The 20,342-nt window shown below is 43.7% G+C and overlaps 1 protein-coding gene and 1 long non-coding RNA gene across 4 annotated transcripts in view; both read left to right on the top strand.

Moving 5' to 3' along the window:
- The window catches only part of LOC120480880 (NACHT, LRR and PYD domains-containing protein 3), a 246,496-nt gene extending 226,931 nt beyond the window's left edge, over positions 1-19,565 (top strand). Inside the window, exons 6-8 of one of the 2 annotated variants that reach the window (XM_089126986.1) lie at positions 780-953; positions 17,676-17,722; positions 17,916-19,565. In XM_089126986.1, the coding sequence (XP_088983112.1) occupies positions 780-953; positions 17,676-17,722; positions 17,916-18,493 (799 nt within the window). In that variant the 3' untranslated portion in view covers positions 18,494-19,565. Of the gene's footprint in view, positions 1-779; positions 954-17,675; positions 17,723-17,915 lie in introns of those variants that run through there. The other variant, XR_016149921.1, reaches the window with a different exon arrangement.
- Positions 12,099-14,405, top strand: LOC120494989 (uncharacterized). Of its 2 annotated transcripts, XR_016149926.1 has the most exons (6): positions 12,099-12,182; positions 12,645-12,699; positions 12,802-12,853; positions 12,963-13,006; positions 13,134-13,194; positions 13,297-14,405. It is a non-coding gene; the product is annotated as an uncharacterized LOC120494989 (long non-coding RNA). The 2 variants fall into 2 exon arrangements; XR_016149927.1 differs by lacking the exon at positions 12,802-12,853 and having other exon boundaries at positions 12,100-12,182.
- Positions 19,566-20,342: the final 777 nt, after the last annotated feature.

Here is a 20,342-nt window from a genome sequence, read left to right as displayed (position 1 = left end):
GTCCAGAAGGCCGCTATATAAATGTGATGAATTATTATTATTATTATTCACTTCATTGTGCATTAAATAAATGTTAACGGATTAAAACTTTACAAACAACTTTAAAAATGTGTTAGTGTATACTATTGTTTATTTTAGGTCATTTTATCTAATCTTTTTCTAAAGTGTATATAATGCAAATGTACAGTTTCCATACTTGTAACCGTGATAAACACTTAAATATATGTAAATTTAAACTAAGCTTTGGTACCGAAATTGGTACAGAGAACCGTGAATTTTTACTGGTATTGGTACCGAATACTGAAATTTTGGTACCGTGACACACTAATCCCTATGCCTAAACTCACTACTTAGGTGCCATTTACCTTTACTGTTCCCTGCTGCTAAATCCAGGGTCACACTGTACGATTTGTCACGATTTGACTGTCAGAGACACATTTTTGAATCCTTGAAAAGATTCCTCTGCTCCTAGGTCAACATCTGAAATGTTTGATCACTAATATTACAAGTAAATATAAGACAAAATTCTGGCAGTGTGACTTTACACTGACAACCGTCAAACCAAAAACCAATAGGAGCGCAGAACCCCCCACCCAGATTTATTTTTTTGAGAAAAGCCACGATCATAATTAATGCTATGCTAATTAATGTTTCTGTGACTTTTAAGAATCTACAGAAAATAACAGCTGAAAGTACAAACTATGCAGGTCAATGTGTGAAAGAGACTGATTTGAATGCCAAGCTAATGTCATGTGGACTGTTGTTGTTTGTCTTTCTAGATTGTCTGGCTGTATGGTGACAGAGGAAGGCTGTGGTCATGTGTCTTCAGCTCTGAGTTCAAACCCCCCACACCTGAGAGAGCTGGATCTGAGCTACAACCACCCAGGAGATTCAGGAGTCAAGCTGCTCTCTGATAAACTCAAGGATCCAAACTACAGACTGGAAAAACTCAAGTATGTAGAGCAGGAAGAGCTTCCATTAAACTTCAAAACCACCTTTACAATATTCACTTATTACAAACTAGTTACACTTTATTATAGATTACATGAGTACATTTAATAAAGTTCTTATTGAGAATGTGCAGAGGTTTAGCTCTAGTTATACTACGTGGCTGTTGAATGCTTCATTCTGATTGGCTGATGAACATTATAGACCTTATGCACCAGAGAAACGTGGGCGCCGTAATCTTTAGAATATTGTCTTTGAACTTCCGGTTTCGCGGTCGCTCTGTGTATTTCTATGGCATCCCTGTCGAGGAGTAATTATCTGGTGAAGTGGATTTACTTATTGTAGAGTTAACAAAAGTTATCATGAGCATTGTAATGTTTATCATAAGCATTGTAAAGCAGATGTTTAAACAAATGTCGACCGGGAAATTATTTATGAGCAGTTCATTCATACCTATGCAAAATCGCGGTGGAAATGCAGACCGGAAGTCAAAATACAACGAGCGCAGCACTGAAAAGGGGCGGGGCTACATAAGGTCTATAAGGTGTGCAATTATTTTCAGTAAGCGCACAGGTAAAGTAGTTCAACCAGAAAGACTCAGGAGACAAGAGAACGACCGGGTGGTGTTGGGGAGGATGGGGATGCACACCGGCGTCAGTTTTTGCAAACGTAGTAATGGGTGTTAACCGGGCTTTAGTACTCCAAATGTCTGAGTGGTGATTGGCTAGATCTGAGGTCAATGAATAACGTGATAAATGAATTAATGAGTTAGATTACAGTCTTCCCAGTAGAACTTGCACTAGAGCTCCCATTTCTACCAGAAAGACTTGGGAGGCAAGAGAACTGTGACAAAAATGTTTTTGTTTCTCTTTACAGTTTTTTTCGATTGCTAAACGACAGTGAGCACGACTGGAGCTAAATGTGCAAAACTCTAACTACAGTCTGCATTACCAACAGTCACCTGAGCACAACTCTTAACACACGGCTCAAAACAGGCTCAGTGTCTCTGCTGTCTGTTAGAGTCACCTCAGCTAATCCTGCTTTTTGCCCATTTTCGTTTATGCAATAGTGATGCGTTACGTTGTAAAAGATAAACACGACGGTACATGCAAGTCCAAGAGATGAATCAATGTAACTCTAAACCATTAGTAAAATCATTCCTGTGTTTTGTTATTGCCGGTTTATCTGACCCTCATGTAAAGGATTGACCCTCTTCTGAATGGAGGCGGGGAGCAGCAGCTCAATTGCATTTACAGTTTTTTTCGATTGCTAAACGACAGTGAGCACAACTGGAGCTACATGTGCTAAACTCTAACTACAGTCTGCACAGCAGCAGTTCATGTGGACCAAACTCTAGATCGTTTTTCAGTGCTTGAACACAGTTTTCAAAACTCTACACACTTATCCCACGACTTTAAACACAACCTGCACAACACTGTGGATTTACAGCACTTTGTTCAAATGCTAACACACTGCTGTCAAAACTGTGAACCACTCATTCAAAACAGAATAAATTTCAGCCTTGTGCCTTTCACACACTGCTGATGTTCAAACAATTTCAGCTGAACGGCCGAACACTTGTGGCCCAATGCTGGAGAGAGGCAGGATTACAGTGTGTACTTGTCACGAGCTGGGCTCGAACTCGGGTCTCTGGTGTGGAAAGATGAATGTTCTACCACTTCGCCAAGTCAAAAATCCAACAAAAGTTCTTCAGAGAAAGAGGAATGATAGTAGGAGAAATAATGCAAACAATAACAGGAGAAAAATAAAATAACTCCACGAGGGGAGAAAAAACTAACTCAAACAACTAAGAATAGCTTACTTGGGAATGCTTGGAACTTAAAAGAGCACAGTGGATCACAGCAGGAATCACATAGCCAAGACTCAAAAACCGAGTGAGGAACAAGGGGAAAAAACACAGCTAAAATACTCTAAGGAAAACAAGGCACAGGTGACCTGCATAATAGCTAACAAGGATGCATGAGGAAGAACTAAGGCAGAAGGGAACACAGGTGACCTCTAGAGGCCCGGAGAAGAACAACAGGAGGCAGGATTCTCACAGGACCCCCTCCTCTAGGAACGACCCCTGACGTTCCTTCCAGAACACCCTGGCCTCAGGGAGCGAAACTCTCGGATCAAACTTGGGTCCAGGATGTCCTTGGCAGGAGCCCAGGAGCGCTCCTCCGGTCCGTAGCCCTCCCAGTCCACCAGATACTGCAGAGAGTTCTGGACCCTCCGGGAGTCCAGTATCCGGCGTACTGTGTAGGCTGGCTGGCCGTCAATGATCCTGGGAGGTGGAGGGGGTCTGCGGGGGGGGGGGGGGGCAAAGGGAGAAGACAAGACTGGTTTAAGTAATGAAACATGAAAAGTGGGATTAATTCTAAGGGAACGAGGGAGAAACAAACGATAAGAAACCGGGTTAACTTTCCTTGCTATGCGAAAAGGTCCGATGTATTTCTGGGAAAGCTTCTTAGATTTGACCTGGAGGGGCAGGTTCTTAGTAGCCAACCAGACTCTTTGACCAGCTCGGAAATTAGGTGCCGTCCGGCGGCGGCGATTAGCCTGGGTTTGGTATCTCTGGGAGGTCCGCAGGAGTGTACGCCTAGCCTTCTTCCAGGTCCGTCTACAGCGTAGGACAAAGTGCTGTGCAGAGGGAACACCAACTTGCACTTCTTCCTCAGGAAATAGTGGAGGGGTATATCCGAACTGGCATTCAAAAGGGGACAATCCGGTGGCCGAGGACTGGAGGGTGTTGTGGGCATATTCAGCCCAAATAATATAGGTGGCCCAAGAAGTGGGATTACTGGCTGCCATACACCGCAAGGTGGTCTCCAGATCCTGATTAATCCGTTCCGTCTGCCCATTAGACTCAGGATGGAACCCGGATGATAGGCTGGCTGTGGCCCCGATAAGCCTGCAAAAGGCCCCCCAAAACCGGGATGAGAATTGGGGACCACGATCAGAGACAATATCACGGGGAATTCCAAATATCCGGAAGACATGATTCATTAGGAGCTCAGCAGTCTCCTTGGCTGAAGGCAGTTTGGGCAGGGGGATAAACCGGGCAGCCTTAGAGAAGCGGTCAACAACCACCAGGATTACAGTGTTGCCCTGGGATGGAGGAAGTCCTGTAACAAAGTCCAGAGAAAGGTGTGACCATGGTCTTTGGGGAATAGGTAAGGGACGGAGCAGACCCTGGGGTCGCTGACGTGTAGTCTTTCCTTGATTACACACAGGTCAGTCCTCCACATAAACCTGGACATCCTTCTTGATGGACGGCCACCAAAACCTCCGCTGGAGGAATTCCAGTGTGCGAGCACTACCTGGATGGCACGTCAAGGGCGACTCATGACCCCACTGCAAGACCCGGGCCCGAACAGATAGAGGAACGTACAAGCGTCCGGCAGGACCACCACCTGGATCGGGCTCGTGGACAAGGGCCTCTCGTACCCCTCTTTCTAGTTCCCATTGAAGAGGCGCAACTATCCTAGACCTCGGAATAATCGATGCCAAGGGCTTCTCCTGTGTTTCGGGAGAGTAGACTCGAGAGAGGGCATCCGGCTTGCCATTATTGGTGCCGGGTCTGTAAGATAGGAGAAACTGGAATCGATTAAAAAACAGGGACCATCGCGCTTGCCGAGGGTTCAACCGCTTAGCCTGCTGGAGATACTCCAGGTTCTTGTGGTCGGTAAGAAGTTGGAAAGGATGCTGAGCCCCCTCAAGCCAATGGCGCCACTCCTCCAAGGCCAGTTTTACCGCAAGCAACTCTCGATCCCCCACATGGTAGTTACGCTCGGCATCAGACAGGCGATGAGACATGAAGGCACAAGGGTGTAATTTACCATCCTCACCCCTCTGTGACAGGATGGCCCCTACCCCCACCTCTGAGGCATCCACCTCCACCACAAAAGGTCTTTCTGGGTCAGGAATAACAAGAATCGGAGCGGAAGTGAAGCGGCACTTGAGATCCTCGAAGGCCCGCGCAGCCTCTGAACCCCAGTGAATCTTGGTTCCTCCTCCCTTAGTAAGTGCTGTTAAGGGGGCTACCACCGAGCTGAAATTCTTAATGAACTTCCTATAGAAGTTTGCAAAGCCAATGAAACGTTGAACCTCCTTGACTGTGGCAGGGGTGGGCCAGTTGAGGACTGCCTTGACCTTCTTGGGATCCATTTCCAGGTGGCCGGGAGTGATGATAAACCCAAGAAACTGAGTCTGGGAAACATGAAAGTCACACTTCTCTGGTTTTACGTAGAGATTATTGTCAAGAAGTTTCTGGAGAACCTGGCTAACATGCCCCACATGCTCCTTAAGTGATTTTGAGAAGATGAGGATATCGTCCAGGTATACGAAGACGAACAGATTAAGCATGTCACGAAGAACATCATTAATCAGGGCTTGGAATACTGCGGGGGCATTAGTGAGCCCGAACGGCATCACCAGATATTCATAGTGACCCGTGGGGGTGTTGAAGGCCGTCTTCCATTCATCTCCTTGCCTGATCCGCACAAGATGGTAAGCATTGCGGAGATCCAGTTTCGTAAAAATGGAAGCCCCTTGAAGCAGCTCAAAAGCAGTGACCATGAGAGGAAGGGGGTATCGATTACGTACCGTGATCTTGTTTAAGCCCCGGTAATCTATGCAAGGCCTAAGACCCCCGTCTTTCTTCTCTACAAAGAAAAACCCTGCCCCAGCCGGAGAGGTAGAGGCACGGATGATGCCGGCTGACAAGGACTCCTTAATGTAGGTATCCATAGCAGAGTGCTCAGGGGAGGATAAGGAGAAGACACGACCCCTTGGAGGGCAGGAACCAGGGAGTAGCTCAATGGCACAGTCATAAGCTTGGTGAGGTGGTAAGGAGGTAGCCTGGGACTTGCTGAACACTGGCTTGAACTGATGGTAAACACTGGGGACTCGAGAGAGGTCGACAGACTCTTGAAACTCGGAACTAGGGGCTGAGGGACTCTGAAGCTTGCAGGTGAGTTGGCAAGTGGATCCCCAGCTTAGGATGGTGCCAGTAGGCCAGTCGATCTGGGGATTATGTCTGCGCAGCCATGGGTGACCCAGGATAATAGGATACTCAGGGGAGTCAATGAGATAAAAGATCTCCTCCTGCTGGTGTTGAAAGACAGTAAGGGCCAATCCCAATTCTACCCCTTACCCCTTCCCTTTCCCCTAGCCCTACCCCTTCGCCTTCCCCTTGACCCTAGAAACAGAGTGGCAATGCGTAGGGGTGAAAATATTCCCCTAAGAAATGGGACACCACTACGCCTCCGTTAAACGTCATTATAAGTCGTCGCTAGCGCCTACGTCAAAGGATATGCGCCGATGTTTATCACAACTTCCAAGATGCCGTCGACAGCTGCAGTTATCTCAGTCGCGTGGGTTACAGCTATTTTCTTGCATCTTGTGAAGTTCGCAGGAAACAACGGAGACGACGAAAATATGTTGCGGGACTATCGTTAGCAAACTACAGTAATTTTAGCGATTTTTTTACAAACGTTTCTGTGAAGAAACTGACCGTAAATATGAACACAATATTGAATGTAACATAAAGCAAATCATTATTTGTCGTTATAATACTTATTAAAGCCACAAATACTTAAATTTATGGGTCTCCTTTGTTGCTTGGGCAGCCAGCCTGGGTTAGCAGTGACACTTCTCATACCTCTTCGTTTGAAGTGTGCTCCCGAAAAATCTTCGTTTGAAGGGCTATCTGGCCCTTCACCCTAGCCCTCCCCCTCCAACCAAAAGAGAATTGGGACAGCCCTACCCCTTCACGTGGACGCGCAAAACGGAGGGGAAGGGGAAAGTGAAGGGGTAAGGGGTAGAATTGGAATTGGCCCTAAGTCGTATGGACTGAGTCACCTCTGTTACTTTGCCTGGTTCCAGAGGTCTGCCATCCAAAGCTGTAACTGCCTGGGGATGAGGAAGTAGTTGGGTAGGGATTTTAAGTTCCTTAGCCAAGGTTAGATCCAGGAAGTCACCTGCGGCACCGGAATCGATCATAGCCTGGACCCGATGCTGGTGGCCTCCCCAGGACAGAGTGGCTGGAATAGCAAGGACAGCATTAGTAGGAGGAGCTCTAATTTTCCCCATCACAGTCCTCCTGTAGCTGGACGGGGACAGGAGTTTCCCGAAAGCTCAGGGCAAGTGGAGCGGAAGTGGCCAGCAACCCTGCAGTAGAGACAACGGCGCTCCCTCATGCGACGTTCCCTTTCGCTGGGAGAAAGCCTGGATCGGCCTAACTCCATGTCCTCCGGGGAATCCAGGAGCTGTTCAGGGGCCGGGGAAGCTCTGAATGAAGGAACAGTAACTGGAGTAACAGAGTTGCTCAGAGTAACTTGGGACTGAGACACCTGGCGGCGAGCTGTTCTCCGCTCTCTCAGACGATTGTCCAGGCGGATGGCCAATGCTATGAGGGACTCGAGATCCTCAGCTGGTTCTCGGGTGGCTAACTCATCTTGAAGGGGCTCTGACAACCCTGCCTGAAAACAGACCCTCAACGCTTCATCATTCCATCCGCTCCTTGCTGATATGGTCCGAAATTTAATGGCAAAATCTGCAGTGCTGCGGGAACCCTGGCGAAGAGAAAGTAGGCGTTTAGAAGCTTCTCTACCACTGACAGGGTGATCAAACACCCTCTTGAACTCTTTCACAAAATCCTCATAGGAGGCACAACAAGCATCCTGGGACTGCCATACTGCAGAGGCCCAGGAGAGCGCCTTATCTGAAAGGAGGGTAATAATGTAAGCAATCTTGGAACGGTCTGTGGGAAAACTTGAGGGTTGAAGCTCAAACGTTAGGGAGCATTGGGTGAGGAAACCCTGGCAGGAACATGGATCTCCAGCAAAGGGCTTGGGAGGTGGAAGTCGGGGCTCCGTGAATGGAGAAGGCCTGTCGGGGGAAGGTGAAGGAACAGGGAGGCGTTCGGAGAGCTGGCGGATGGAACTCATCATTTCACCCAGGAGATGAGAATGACTGGTCATCAGCTTTTCTTGTTGGCTGAGAACGGCTTCATGGCGCTGGAAAGATGCCTCATGTTGAGCAATCAACGCAACCAGATCCTTGGAACTGAGTGTCTCTGGGTCCATGGCTGACTCGGTTTTTCTGTCACGAGCTGGGCTCGAACTCGGGTCTCTGGTGTGGAAAGATGAATGTTCTACCACTTAGCCACAGAGGAGGTAGTGTTGGACCCAAACGAAACACTCAAGGCAATACTCCAGGCAAAGTAGATTTATTAAAAAATTAAAGCTGCAAGCAGCGATGGGCGGGCCCTCGCACCTGTAGCGCGTCGGGGTGTGAGGTGGCCGCGTTGCATATTTTGCAGCTCAGCTGTTGTGGCTGTGAATTTGCTACGCTGCTTCATTAAAGGTCACTTCCTGTTGCCAGCAGGTGGCGCTATGACTGTGGGTGAATGTCGGCATGTAGATTTGTTCAGGGCGGGACTCTTGTCAAATGTGTACAATTTGGTGCAGATCTGGGCATTTACAGCCAAGTTACTACAATTTCCTGTTTCATGGCGAATCATCGACACCACGGACACGCCCATTGAGGAAAACGCGCAGATAGCACAACTTTACATCGTCAATGCCTTTAGAAGGCACAGCCGAAATGTGATGTCGATCCGACTAAAGCCCTAGAAGGAGTTAGTTAAAGTACGTAATGAGTAAATCATCCAAAAATGGCGGTAAAATTAGAAATGGCCGATTTCCTGTTGAGTTTAGGGCATCCCTCCAAGAGACTTTTCTGTGCGTCTGGATATGTTAGTTGTACCACAAAAATTTCGTACATGTCGGTCAAACATGCAGTGGGGGCTGCTTCGTTAAAGGTCACTTCCTGTTGCCACTAGGTGGCGCTATGACTGTGGGTGAATGTCGGCATGTAGATTTGTTCAGGACGGGACTCTTGTCAAATATGTAAAATTTCGTGCAGATCTGGGCATTTACAGCCAAGTTACAACAACTTCCTGTTTCATGGCGAATCATCGACGCCACGGAGACGCCCATGGACGAAAACGCACAGATAGCACAACTTTATATCGTCAATGCCTTTAGAAGGCACAGCAGAAATGGGATGTCGATCCGACTAAAGCCCTAGGAGGAGTTAGTTAAAGTACGTAATGAGTAAATCATCCAAAAATGGCGGTAAAATTAGAAATGGCCGACTTCCTGTTGACTTTAGAGCATCGCTCCAAGAGACTTTTCTGTGCGTCTGGACATGGTAGATGTACCACAGAAATTTCGTACATGTCGGTCAAACATGCGGTGGGGGCTGCTACGTTAAAAGTCATTTCCTGTTGCCAGCAGGTGGCGCTATGACTGTGGGTGAATGTCGGCATGTAGATTTGTTCAGGGCGGAACTCTTGTCAAATGTGTAAAATTTTGTGCAGATCTGGGCATTTACAGCCAAGTTACTACAACTTCCTGTTTCATGGCGAATCTTCGACGCCACGGACACGCCCATCGACGAAAACACACAGATAGCACAACTTTACATCGTCAATGCCTTTAAAAGGCACAGCAGAACTTTGAAATCGATCTGACTAAATCCCTAGGAGGAGTTAGTTAAAGTACGTAATGAGTAGATCATCGAAAAACGGCGGTAAAATTCGAAATGGCCGACTTCCTGTTGAGTTTAGGGCATTGCTCCAAGATACTTTTTTGTGTGTCTGGACATGTTAGATGTACCACAGTAATTTCGTATATGTCGCTCAAACATGCGGCGGGGGCTGCTTCGTTAAAGGACACTTCCTGTTGCCACTAGGTGGCGCTATGACTGTGGGTGAATGTCGGCATGTAGATTTGTTCAGGGCGGGACTCTTGTCAAATGTGTAAAATTTTGTGCAGATCTGGGCATTTACAGTCAAGTTACTATAGCTTCCTCCTTCATGGCGAATCATCAACGCCACGGACAAGCCCATCGATGAAAATGCGCAGATAGCACAACTTTACATCATCAATGCCTTTAGAAGGCACAGCAGAAATTTGAAGTCGATCCGACTAAATCCCTAGGAGGAGTTCGTTATAGTACAAAGTGTGTTAATCGTCCCAAAATGGCTGCCAAATTCAAAATGGCGGACTTCCTGTCGAGTTTAGGCTATGGGTTCTTGAGGCTTTTTTGTGCGTCTTGATATGATACACGTCCCCACCAAATTTCGTGCATGTAGGTTGAACGTGGACGAGGGGCTAATTTTTTCCAATTTTCTAGGTGGCGCAAGCGAGCCATTTTGCCACGCCCATCCGCGAAACCCACAAAATACGAAATTTTTCACCAGACCTGACATGCATGCCAAATTTGGTGAGTTTTTGAGCATGTTGTGGCCGTGAAAATCGAGCTTACTTTGCAGAAAAAAAAAAAAAAAGAAAAAAAAATTAAAGCTGCAAGCAGCGATGGGCGGGCCCTCGCACCTGTAGCACGTCGGGGTCTGAGACGGCCGCGTTTCATTTTCTGCAGCTCAGCCAGTGCGGCTGTGCATTTGCCACACTGCTTCGTCAAAGGTCACTTCCTGTTGCCAGCAGGTGGCGCTATGACTGTGGGTGAATGTCGGCATGTAGATTTGATCAGGGCGGGACTCTTGTCAAATGTGTTAAATTTCGTGCAGATCTGGGCATTTACAGCCAAGTTACTACAACTTCCTGTTTCATGGCGAATCATCGACGCCACGGACACGCCCATCGACGAAAACGCGCAGATAGCACAACTTTACATCGTCAATGCCTTTAGAAGGCACAGCAGAAATTTGAAGGCGATCCGACTAAAGCCCTAGGAGGAGTTAGTTAAAGTACGTAATGAGTAAATCATCCAAAAATGGCGGTAAAATTAGAAATGGCTGACTTCCTGTTGAGTTTAGGGCATCGCTCCAAGAGACTTTTCTGTGCGTCTGGACATGGTAGATGTACCACAGAAATTTCGTACATGTCGGTCAAACATGCGACGGGGGCTGCTTCATTAAATGTCACTTCCTCTTGCCACTAGGTGGCGCTATGAATGTGGCACTGCATGAAAAGTGGGATTTTCGTCAGTAAGCGGCACTGTAGATTGTCGTGGAAGTTCAGGTTTACGACTGCACACGGCAATTTACAGGTAACACTCAAAACTGCTGTGAATTGCCGGAAATTGACGTGGGCCTTGCTTGGCAGTTGTCCCCCCATTGTCCCCCCTTCTCCTAAATCTAGAGGAGGCTTTGACATGTAAATGAAAATGCTGTGAGCTATACACATGCAAATAAGGGTAGGGGAGTTTCACCCCAGGTAACATTTTTCTGAAAGGTATAACTTCATTCTAAGACAAGATCAGGCTCAAGTATAACCTAATTGCTGTGTTTTTTTTGTTTTTTGTTTTTTTAACATTGCACATAATGCACAACAATTACAACAATAACATGACATCCAAAAAGATAACAATCAACAAATAATAATTTCACAATAAATAAGAAACAAATAAAAATAGGACAGAATTGAACAAATGAAATAAAAACAGGAAAGGGACTATCTCTATTGTGTATAATATTATGATTTAAGAGAAAGTTAGAAACCAGTAATTTGTACTATTTAAAGAAAGAAAATTAGCTTCAATTAGCTTCAATATTCTTTAGCAAATACAATTGTATCACTACATTTTTATCGATACATTTGAGAGACAGAATATACTGAAAACTAAAAATTAGACCAAAAAAAAAAAAAAACTTCAAACAAGGTTTAGAATTATTCATTTTACTCTTATAAATATGAAATTTTCCTAATAAAATTATAAGATTCATCATAACATTTACGGAAGCAGTTTTCAAAATATATGATAACATCTTTGATGTTAATTCACAGTTATAAACAGATGTTTTTTGTTTTTGTTTTTTACAATTTTTTTGACTGGTTTATTTAATTTAAGTAACCTAATAAAGTTATTTATTTATGCATATATGTATTTTTACATTTCATGGTAGCCTATTTAGGTATATCCACCTTATTCCTAATTTAAAATGAACTAACAGCAGCAGAAAAGTCAAAGGACAGCCGACGACAGCCTTTCAACCTGAGTCAAAAACCAGTGAACGTAACTCTGATTGGCTGAGGCAGCATATCGTCATAATCCAACCTGTAACGTCAGCCACTCTGATTGGCTGAGGCAACGTGCCAGGCATGTGGCGTGTTTTGTTAAGCAGAAAGTAACTACACAGATATTCAGCCTGCTTCGCCGTCATGATCGCTGGGGAACCCATCTTTTCCTCTAAATTGAAGGTAAGTTCGTCCAGCTTAGTGAATTCTATGTCCATGTCTACTTATAGTTTTTGGTAGTTTAGCGTTTTTGTCTTAAACTTCACAAATCGGCTGTGATTACTGCCGCGAATGTCCAAGGGTGTTAACCTAACGGAACAGTTTTTTGTTTTGCGTTAGCTTGCTGCTCTTAATTCTTTTTTTGTTTCATTTCAATTTGAACAAATTTGGGACACTAAACTGTACGTTGGGTTGCACGTTGTTATCTGGCTGCAAGTTAGCTACCATTCTTTGATAGTAATCAAACTAACTCATTTACTCTGAATATCGTCAGAAATTATGAAAAAATAATAAGTGCCAGGGTCCTAAAACTAAGCGCGTAATGTGCTTGTATGCTCTAGTGTAGGCTATCCTTGTTTGTAAAATTGCATCACTTTGTGTGATGAGTGAAATCTTCAGATGTTTGTGATTTGTTTTGTCTCTCAGGGGCTGTTAGGAGTGAGGTGTCCTTCGCTGATGGGAGAAAAAACACCTAAATAAGGTAACGTTACGTGTTGTGATCTCATCCTCTTTTCTTTTGAACAGACCCCAGTCAAATAACAAGTAAAACTAAACTAATTTGGATTAACGTCTGTGTTTATAGATGACTTTGAGCGTGAGACAGTGGTGAAAACACCAAAGAGAACTGGAACATGGCATGTTATATTCAGTTATAAATGTTTGACCAAGTTATTAAATATCTTATAAATCTGTTCAGTTTCATCATTTGATAATAACTTTTAAAACACATTTTTTGTGGTATAGATGCAGTGACTGAGACTGGGAGATGCAGTGACGGAAACCTGGTGGTAAGTGTTGATCTATTGGCAGTGGAGAAGACACTTTTAATAGACACCTTCTCTCTTGTGAGCTAGCAAACTTTGTTATTCTAATTAGAGCATTGTAAACATCACCAAATGTGTTCGTTTATTTCAGTGTTCCAGAAAAAGGTCCTGAAACTACTGGTCGACATCCGCCATCGCCTGAAGGAAACCAGGTAGTGGATGCAGAAGAAACATATTTTTGCTTACAAATGTGGGGACTTGGGGCAGATTGCCTTTGCATACATCTAAATCATTTGTCTTTTTCAACTTTGCAGAAGGGGTCATGAAATTCGGTTCCACAGCCACTGAGGTGTATGTACATCAAGGTGAACCTCAAGCACGCGTCGCAAAGACTTAAATTCACTTCGCCCTGATGAGCCAAGCCTACAGGACTTGAATTAAGAGTTTTAAAGGGATAGTTCACTTTGAAATTATTTTTTGAAATGTTTTGGCTTACGTCAAGGGCATCAGTCAGTCATATAATGGAAGTCTATGGGGATCTCTTAAAAGAGCATGCACAGAGAAGTACAAATTAAACATGATTTAATGAATCATAACTGTAAGTACACCTTGATGGCTTAAGATACGAGACGAGCGGTTTGTGTGAGAAAATGAACAGTGTGTGTGTGTGTGTATATATATATATGATCTGCGCATGCGGTGGAAACCGCCAGAAGCGATCTTGCACTGGTACGTCACTCATTGTTTACACAGATTTCGGAAGTTTTACTGTGAAGATCTAAACATATTAAGATGTATTGCATTTTGTGTATATCTAAATATATATATATATATATATATACACACACATTTATACAATATAAATACTGTTTGTTTTCTTTCCCAAAACGCTCATTTCGTGTCTTAGTCAATCATTGTGTACTTAATTTATGAGTCATTAAATCATGTTTAATTTGGTCTTCTTTGTGCATGCTCTTTGAGGTGGTGACCATAGACCTGCATTATATCACTGACAGACAACAACAGTTTGACCTAAAAATATCAAAATTGAAAATACTGTGGAAACAAAACCACCTGCATCTTGGATGCCCTTGAGATAAGATAAAACATATCAAAAATTTATTTCAAAGTGAACCATACCTTTAAATTACATCCTTATTATTCGTTCATAATTCTGGCTCCACTGTACATTGTGTTTGATATATCTGGTGCCCAATTCTGATGCCATTCAGGGCAATTTATTTTTGAATAGAGATGCAATATATTATTGATTTATTTGTATAACTGTAGTGCTGTATGTATGTATGTTGTCCCATGTTTCCAGAGGGTGGAGGACATGTTTTCTGTGCTTTGAAAGATGTTCTCCTATGCTGTGTACATAGTTTTGTGTTTGTTCTAATAAAGCTATTTCTTTGAATAAACAGTATGTGGCAAATGTTCCTTTCCTCAATAAATTCATGTCCTTGATGGTAATAATAATTTAGTCCATAGGATAACAATGACATGAATAAACAACATAATAGCATATCATATGAATATGAATATATATATATATATGATTATTATTATTATAATTTTATGTCGGCTGACCAATAGTAACAGATCTGCCAACCAATCACGAGTGATTTTCTTGTTTAAATGTAGTGAATTTCAACCAATACTGAGTGAGGAAATTCAAGCCATTCTCTGGCAAGGCGCGCGCAGTGCTGCTATTCATATGCTAATTAGGGCCATTCGCACCTCCGCGAGCGCTGCATGCATACGTCATGGTTCGTTTCCGTCAATATGTGGCACAGTGGAACGCGACGTTCACAGTCTGTAAATTGTCGTTAACTGCCGAAAATTAGGGAGATTTCCGGCAGTTTACGGGGACGAAAATCCCACTTTTCATGCAGTGTGGGTGAATGTCGGCATGTAGATTTGTTCAGGGCGGGACTCTTGTCAAATGTGTAAAATTTCGTGTAGATCTGGGCATTTACAGCCAAGTTACTACAACTTCCTGTTTCATGGCGAATCATCGACGCCACGGACACGCCCATCGACGAAAACGCGCAGATAGCACAACTTTACATCGTCAATGCCTTTAGAAGGCACAGCGGAAATTTGAAATTGATCCGACTAAATCCCTAGGAGGAGTTAGTTAAAGTACGGAGTGTGTAAATCGTCCCAAATCGGTCGCCGAATTCAAAATGGCGGACTTCCTGTCGAGTTTAGGGTATGGGTTCTTGAGGCTTTTTTGTGCGTCTGGTCATGGTAGATGTACCACAGAAATTTCGTACATGTCGGTCAAACAAGCGGCGGGGGCTGCTTCGTTAAAGGTCACTTCCTGTTGCCAGCAGGTGGCGCTATGACTGTGGGTGAATGTCGGCATGTAGATTTGTTCAGGGCGGGACTCTTGTCAAATGTGTAAAATTTCGTGCAGATCTGGGCATTTACAGCCAAGTAGTGTAGTGTTGTTACTCTCAGTGTGTTCTGAGTGTCAGTGTGTGTTATCTCAGTGAGGGTTGTGTAGTGTGTTACTCTCAGTGTGTTCTGAGTGTCAGTGTGTGTTATCTCAGTGAGGGTTGTGTAGTGTGTTACTCTCAGTGTGTTCTGAGTGTCAGTGTGTGTTATCTCAGTGAGGGTTGTGTAGTGTTGTTACTCTCAGTGTGTTCTGAGTGTCAGTGTGTGTTATCTCAGTGAGGGTTGTGTAGTGTGTTACTCTCAGTGTGTTCTGAGTGTCAGTGTGTGTTATCTCAGTGAGGGTTGTGTAGTGTGTTACTCTCAGTGTGTTCTGAGTGTCAGTGTGTGTTATCTCAGTGAGGGTTGTGTAGTGTGTTACTCTCAGTGTGTTCTGAGTGTCAGTGTGTGTTATCTCAGTGAGGGTTGTGTAGTGTGTTACTCTCAGTGTGTTCTGAGTGTCAGTGTGTGTTATCTCAGTGAGGGTTGTGTAGTGTTGTTACTCTCAGTGTGTTCTGAGTGTCAGTGTGTGTTATCTCAGTGAGGGTTGTGTAGTGTGTTACTCTCAGTGTGTTCTGAGTGTCAGTGTGTGTTATCTCAGTGAGGGTTGTGTAGTGTGTTACTCTCAGTGTGTTCTGAGTGTCAGTGTGTGTTATCTCAGTGAGGGTTGTGTAGTGTTGTTACTCTCAGTGTGTTCTGAGTGTCAGTGTGTGTTATCTCAGTGAGGGTTGTGTAGTGTTGTTACTCTCAGTGTGTTCTGAGTGTCAGTGTGTGTTATCTCAGTGAGGGTTGTGTAGTGTGTTACTCTCAGTGTGTTCTGAGTGTCAGTGTGTGTTATCTCAGTGAGGGTTGTGTAGTGTGTTACTCTCAGTGTGTTCTGAGTGTCAGTGTGTGTTATCTCAGTGAGGGTTGTGTAGTGTGTTACTCTCAGTGTGTTCTGAGTGTCAGTGTGTGTTATCTCAGTGAGGGTTGTGTAGTGTGTTACTCTCAGTGTGTTCTGAGTGTCAGTGTGTGTTATCTCAGTGAGGGTTGTGTAGTGTGTTACTCTCAGTGTGTTCTGAGTGTCAGTGTGTGTTATCTCAGTGAGGGTTGTGTAGTGTGTTACTCTCAGTGTGTTCTGAGTGTCAGTGTGTGTTATCTCAGTGAGGGTTGTGTAGTGTTGTTCTCTCAGTGTGTTCTGAGTGTCAGTGTGTGTTATCTCAGTGAGGGTTGTGTAGTGTGTTACTCTCAGTGTGTTCTGAGTGTCAGTGTGTGTTATCTCAGTGAGGGTTGTGTAGTGTGTTACTCTCAGTGTGTTCTGAGTGTCAGTGTGTGTTATCTCAGTGAGGGTTGTGTAGTGTGTTACTCTCAGTGTGTTCTGAGTGTCAGTGTGTGTTATCTCAGTGAGGGTTGTGTAGTGTGTTACTGTCAGTGTGTTCTGAGTGTCAGTGTGTGTTATCTCAGTGAGGGTTGTGTAGTGTGTTACTCTCAGTGTGTTCTGAGTGTCAGTGTGTGTTATCTCAGTGAGGGTTGTGTAGTGTGTTACTCTCAGTGTGTTCTGAGTGTCAGTGTGTGTTATCTCAGTGAGGGTTGTGTAGTGTGTTACTCTCAGTGTGTTCTGAGTGTCAGTGTGTGTTATCTCAGTGAGGGTTGTGTAGTGTGTTACTCTCAGTGTGTTCTGAGTGTCAGTGTGTGTTATCTCAGTGAGGGTTGTGTAGTGTGTTACTCTTAGTGTGTTCTGTGTGTCAGTGTGTGTTATCTCAGTGAGGGTTGTGTAGTGTGTTACTCTCAGTGTGTTCTGAGTGTTAGTGTGTGTTATCTCAGTGAGGGTTGTGTAGTGTGTTACTCTCAGTGTGTTCTGAGTGTCAGTGTGTGTTATCTCAGTGAGGGTTGTGTAGTGTGTTACTCTCAGTGTGTTCTGAGTGTCAGTGTGTGTTATCTCAGTGAGGGTTGTGTAGTGTGTTACTCTCAGTGTGTTCTGAGTGTCAGTGTGTGTTATCTCAGTGAGGGTTGTGTAGTGTGTTACTCTCAGTGTGTTCTGAGTGTCAGTGTGTGTTATCTCAGTGAGGGTTGTGTAGTGTGTTACTCTCAGTGTGTTCTGAGTGTCAGTGTGTGTTATCTCAGTGAGGGTTGTGTAGTGTGTTACTCTCAGTGTGTTCTGAGTGTCAGTGTGTGTTTATCTGAAAAAAACTGTAATTGAGACTATTGCATCTATTTGTGTGTGTGTGTGTTTGCATGTGTGTGTGTTTACTGATTAACTGTGTGTGTTTTGTAGTGTGGATCATGGAGGAGAGATCAGGATTACAGCAGGACTACACAAATGTACGTCTACACACACACACACACTCCCCCCTTTCTCTCTGTCACACACACACACACACACACACACACACACTCTCTCTCTCTCTCTCTCTCTCTCTCTCTCTCTCTCACACACACACACACACACACACACACACACACACTCTCTCTCTCTCACACACACACACTCACTGTTGTGTTTTTTCTCCATCAGATCTTCTTCCGGATTCTTTTTCTCTGGATCTGAACACTGTGTGTGATCGCCTCCGTCTGTCTGAGGAGAACAGAGTGATTACTAACACTAGCACACTCCAGCCGTATCCTGATCATCCAGACAGATTTGATGTTTGTCAGCAGGTGTTGTGTAGAGAGAGTGTGTGTGGACGCTGTTACTGGGAGATTGAGTGGAGTGGGGTATTTGTGTTTATATCAGTGTCATATAAGAACATCAGTAGGAAGGGAACGGGTAAAGAGTGTCGGTTTGGATATAATGATCAGTCCTGGAGTTTGTTCTGCACTCCCTCCAGTTACTCATTCAGACACAATAACAGACAGACTAAACTCCCTGTAAAGCCCATCAGCAGGAGAACAGGAGAGTGTGTGTGTCAGAGGAGAACAGAAGGGTGTGTGTGTGACAGGAGAATAGGAGTGTATGTGGATCCCAGTGCAGGAACTCTGTCCTTCTACAGCGTCTCTGACACAACGAGCCTCATACACACAGTCCAGACCACATTCACACACACACTCTATCCTGGGTTTAGGGTTTATCGTGGATCAGTGAAACTGTGTTGATGAGTGAGAACAGACTGTACCCATAATGCTTTTGGGTGCCGCATGATAAAGCAGTCAGAGTGAGATGTTGTTGCGTCTCTTATTGTCTCTTGATTCCAGTAATAACAGCTGACCTGCTGTCAGTGAAATAAAGAGAAAGCCAGAAGAACAGGCAGTGACACACAGAGAAGAGAGAGGAAATATGAGACACAATGAGACTCACTGCAAACATGTCTGATGATACGAGCCAATCCAAGACTTTCACTTTCAGACATTCATAGATGTGTGTGTTAGGCTCCTCCCCTTCACTTCTGGATCCAGTTTAAAACACCATTACTTTGCTCTGGGTGATGTGTGTATTATTACAGACGGCTCTGTTGATATATAGTGTGTGTACTGGACTAAACCTGTTAGTGGCTGTTCTTCTTTTATTATTAGTTCTGCTTTATCTTTTGATTGTTCGTCTCTGTTGTTGTGCAAATTCAAGAAATAAAACACTCTGAAAGATCATCTCAAAACACAGAGATGCGAAAGTTACAAGCAACAGTTAAAGTCAAGTGTGTGTGTGTGTGTGTGTGTGTGTGTGTGTGTGTGTGTGTGTGTGTGTGTGGTTCTCACTTGATTTACAGCATTTATCATGTTATTATTGTTGTTGTTGTCAGGGTTATGTTTAGTTTTGCTGTTTTTCTTCATATTTGAGTTTCTCTTGATCTTTATTCCCTGTTTCTGATTATTGTTGTGTGTATCTATACACTCCTGTTCTAGTTTAGTTCATCACACACACACACACACGCACGCACACACACACACACACACACTCTTCTAAAAGTCATAATCATTAGTTAACAAACAAGTATTGATTACTTCTATGAGATCATTGTATTTAATGATTATTGTTTAAATGAACACATTTTCCACTAACTGTGATTTGTATTTGTGTGTGTGTGTGTGTGTGTGTGTGTGTGTGTGTGTGTGTGTGTGTGTGTGTGTGTGTGTGTTTCTGAAGTGTGTAACTTAGACAGTTTCCTCTGATAACAGATCTCTAGATTATAATGTGTGTTTTCTGCTTTGAAATGATGTATATTGTGAAAAGCGCTGTACAAATAAATGTGAAGTGAATTAAACGAGTTTTATCTTATAAATCTGTTTCTTCTTTCACACAGTTTCACATTTCTTCAATCTTCAATTGTTAAGGTGTAATTTCAACAATATTGTGTTACGATCTCTGTGTGTGAAAATACAAAAGTGAGGAAAACATTATTGAGAATAAAAGTCTTATTGTGCTTATATTCAACATTTACCATTAGCTTTTCTTTTACGATGTTTACTTTTGTTAAACCGCTGTTATTAATATTTTATGTATTATTACTAGTATTAGTAGTCTGCTTATTTTAGGTAGGTGTTTATATGTCTCTATTTATTCCATACATCAAGATTTTCACATCCAGTGTTTTCTAGTAGTTAAAGCAACTTCCTGACTACAAACATGTCAAGTTTTAAAGCTCTCAGAGTTTGTGTGATTGATCTGCACTAGTTTTTATATCTTAACTCCCATACGGACAGGATATATTTTAGTCCTTTTTTGTTTTAGGGTGTATAAAAATATCAGTTAATTTAACAATCTTAGCATCAAAATATTATTAGCCAAGTATCCATTTCATATATGGGAGACCTTAGGGATGAGGAAAAACATTGTTGCGTTTAGTTCTACTTCCGGTAGGGGTCTCTCAAAAACTAAAGCACTTTTTGACCATTCGTCACTAGCCTAAAATGTTTATTAGTGCTTCACACTCCAGTCCAGCTGGTGGCGGTAATGCACCGAAAGTTGGTTTGCCAAACGCCATAAAACTCCATTAGAAGAAGAAGAAGG

This window comes from Pimephales promelas, chromosome 24 (genome assembly GCF_988280905.1).
Source record: "Pimephales promelas chromosome 24, fPimPro1.hap1.1, whole genome shotgun sequence".
Taxonomy (NCBI): domain Eukaryota; kingdom Metazoa; phylum Chordata; class Actinopteri; order Cypriniformes; family Leuciscidae; genus Pimephales; species Pimephales promelas.
The sequence above is the reverse complement of the archived record's forward strand: the minus strand, read 5'-3'. Positions and strand labels throughout refer to the sequence as shown.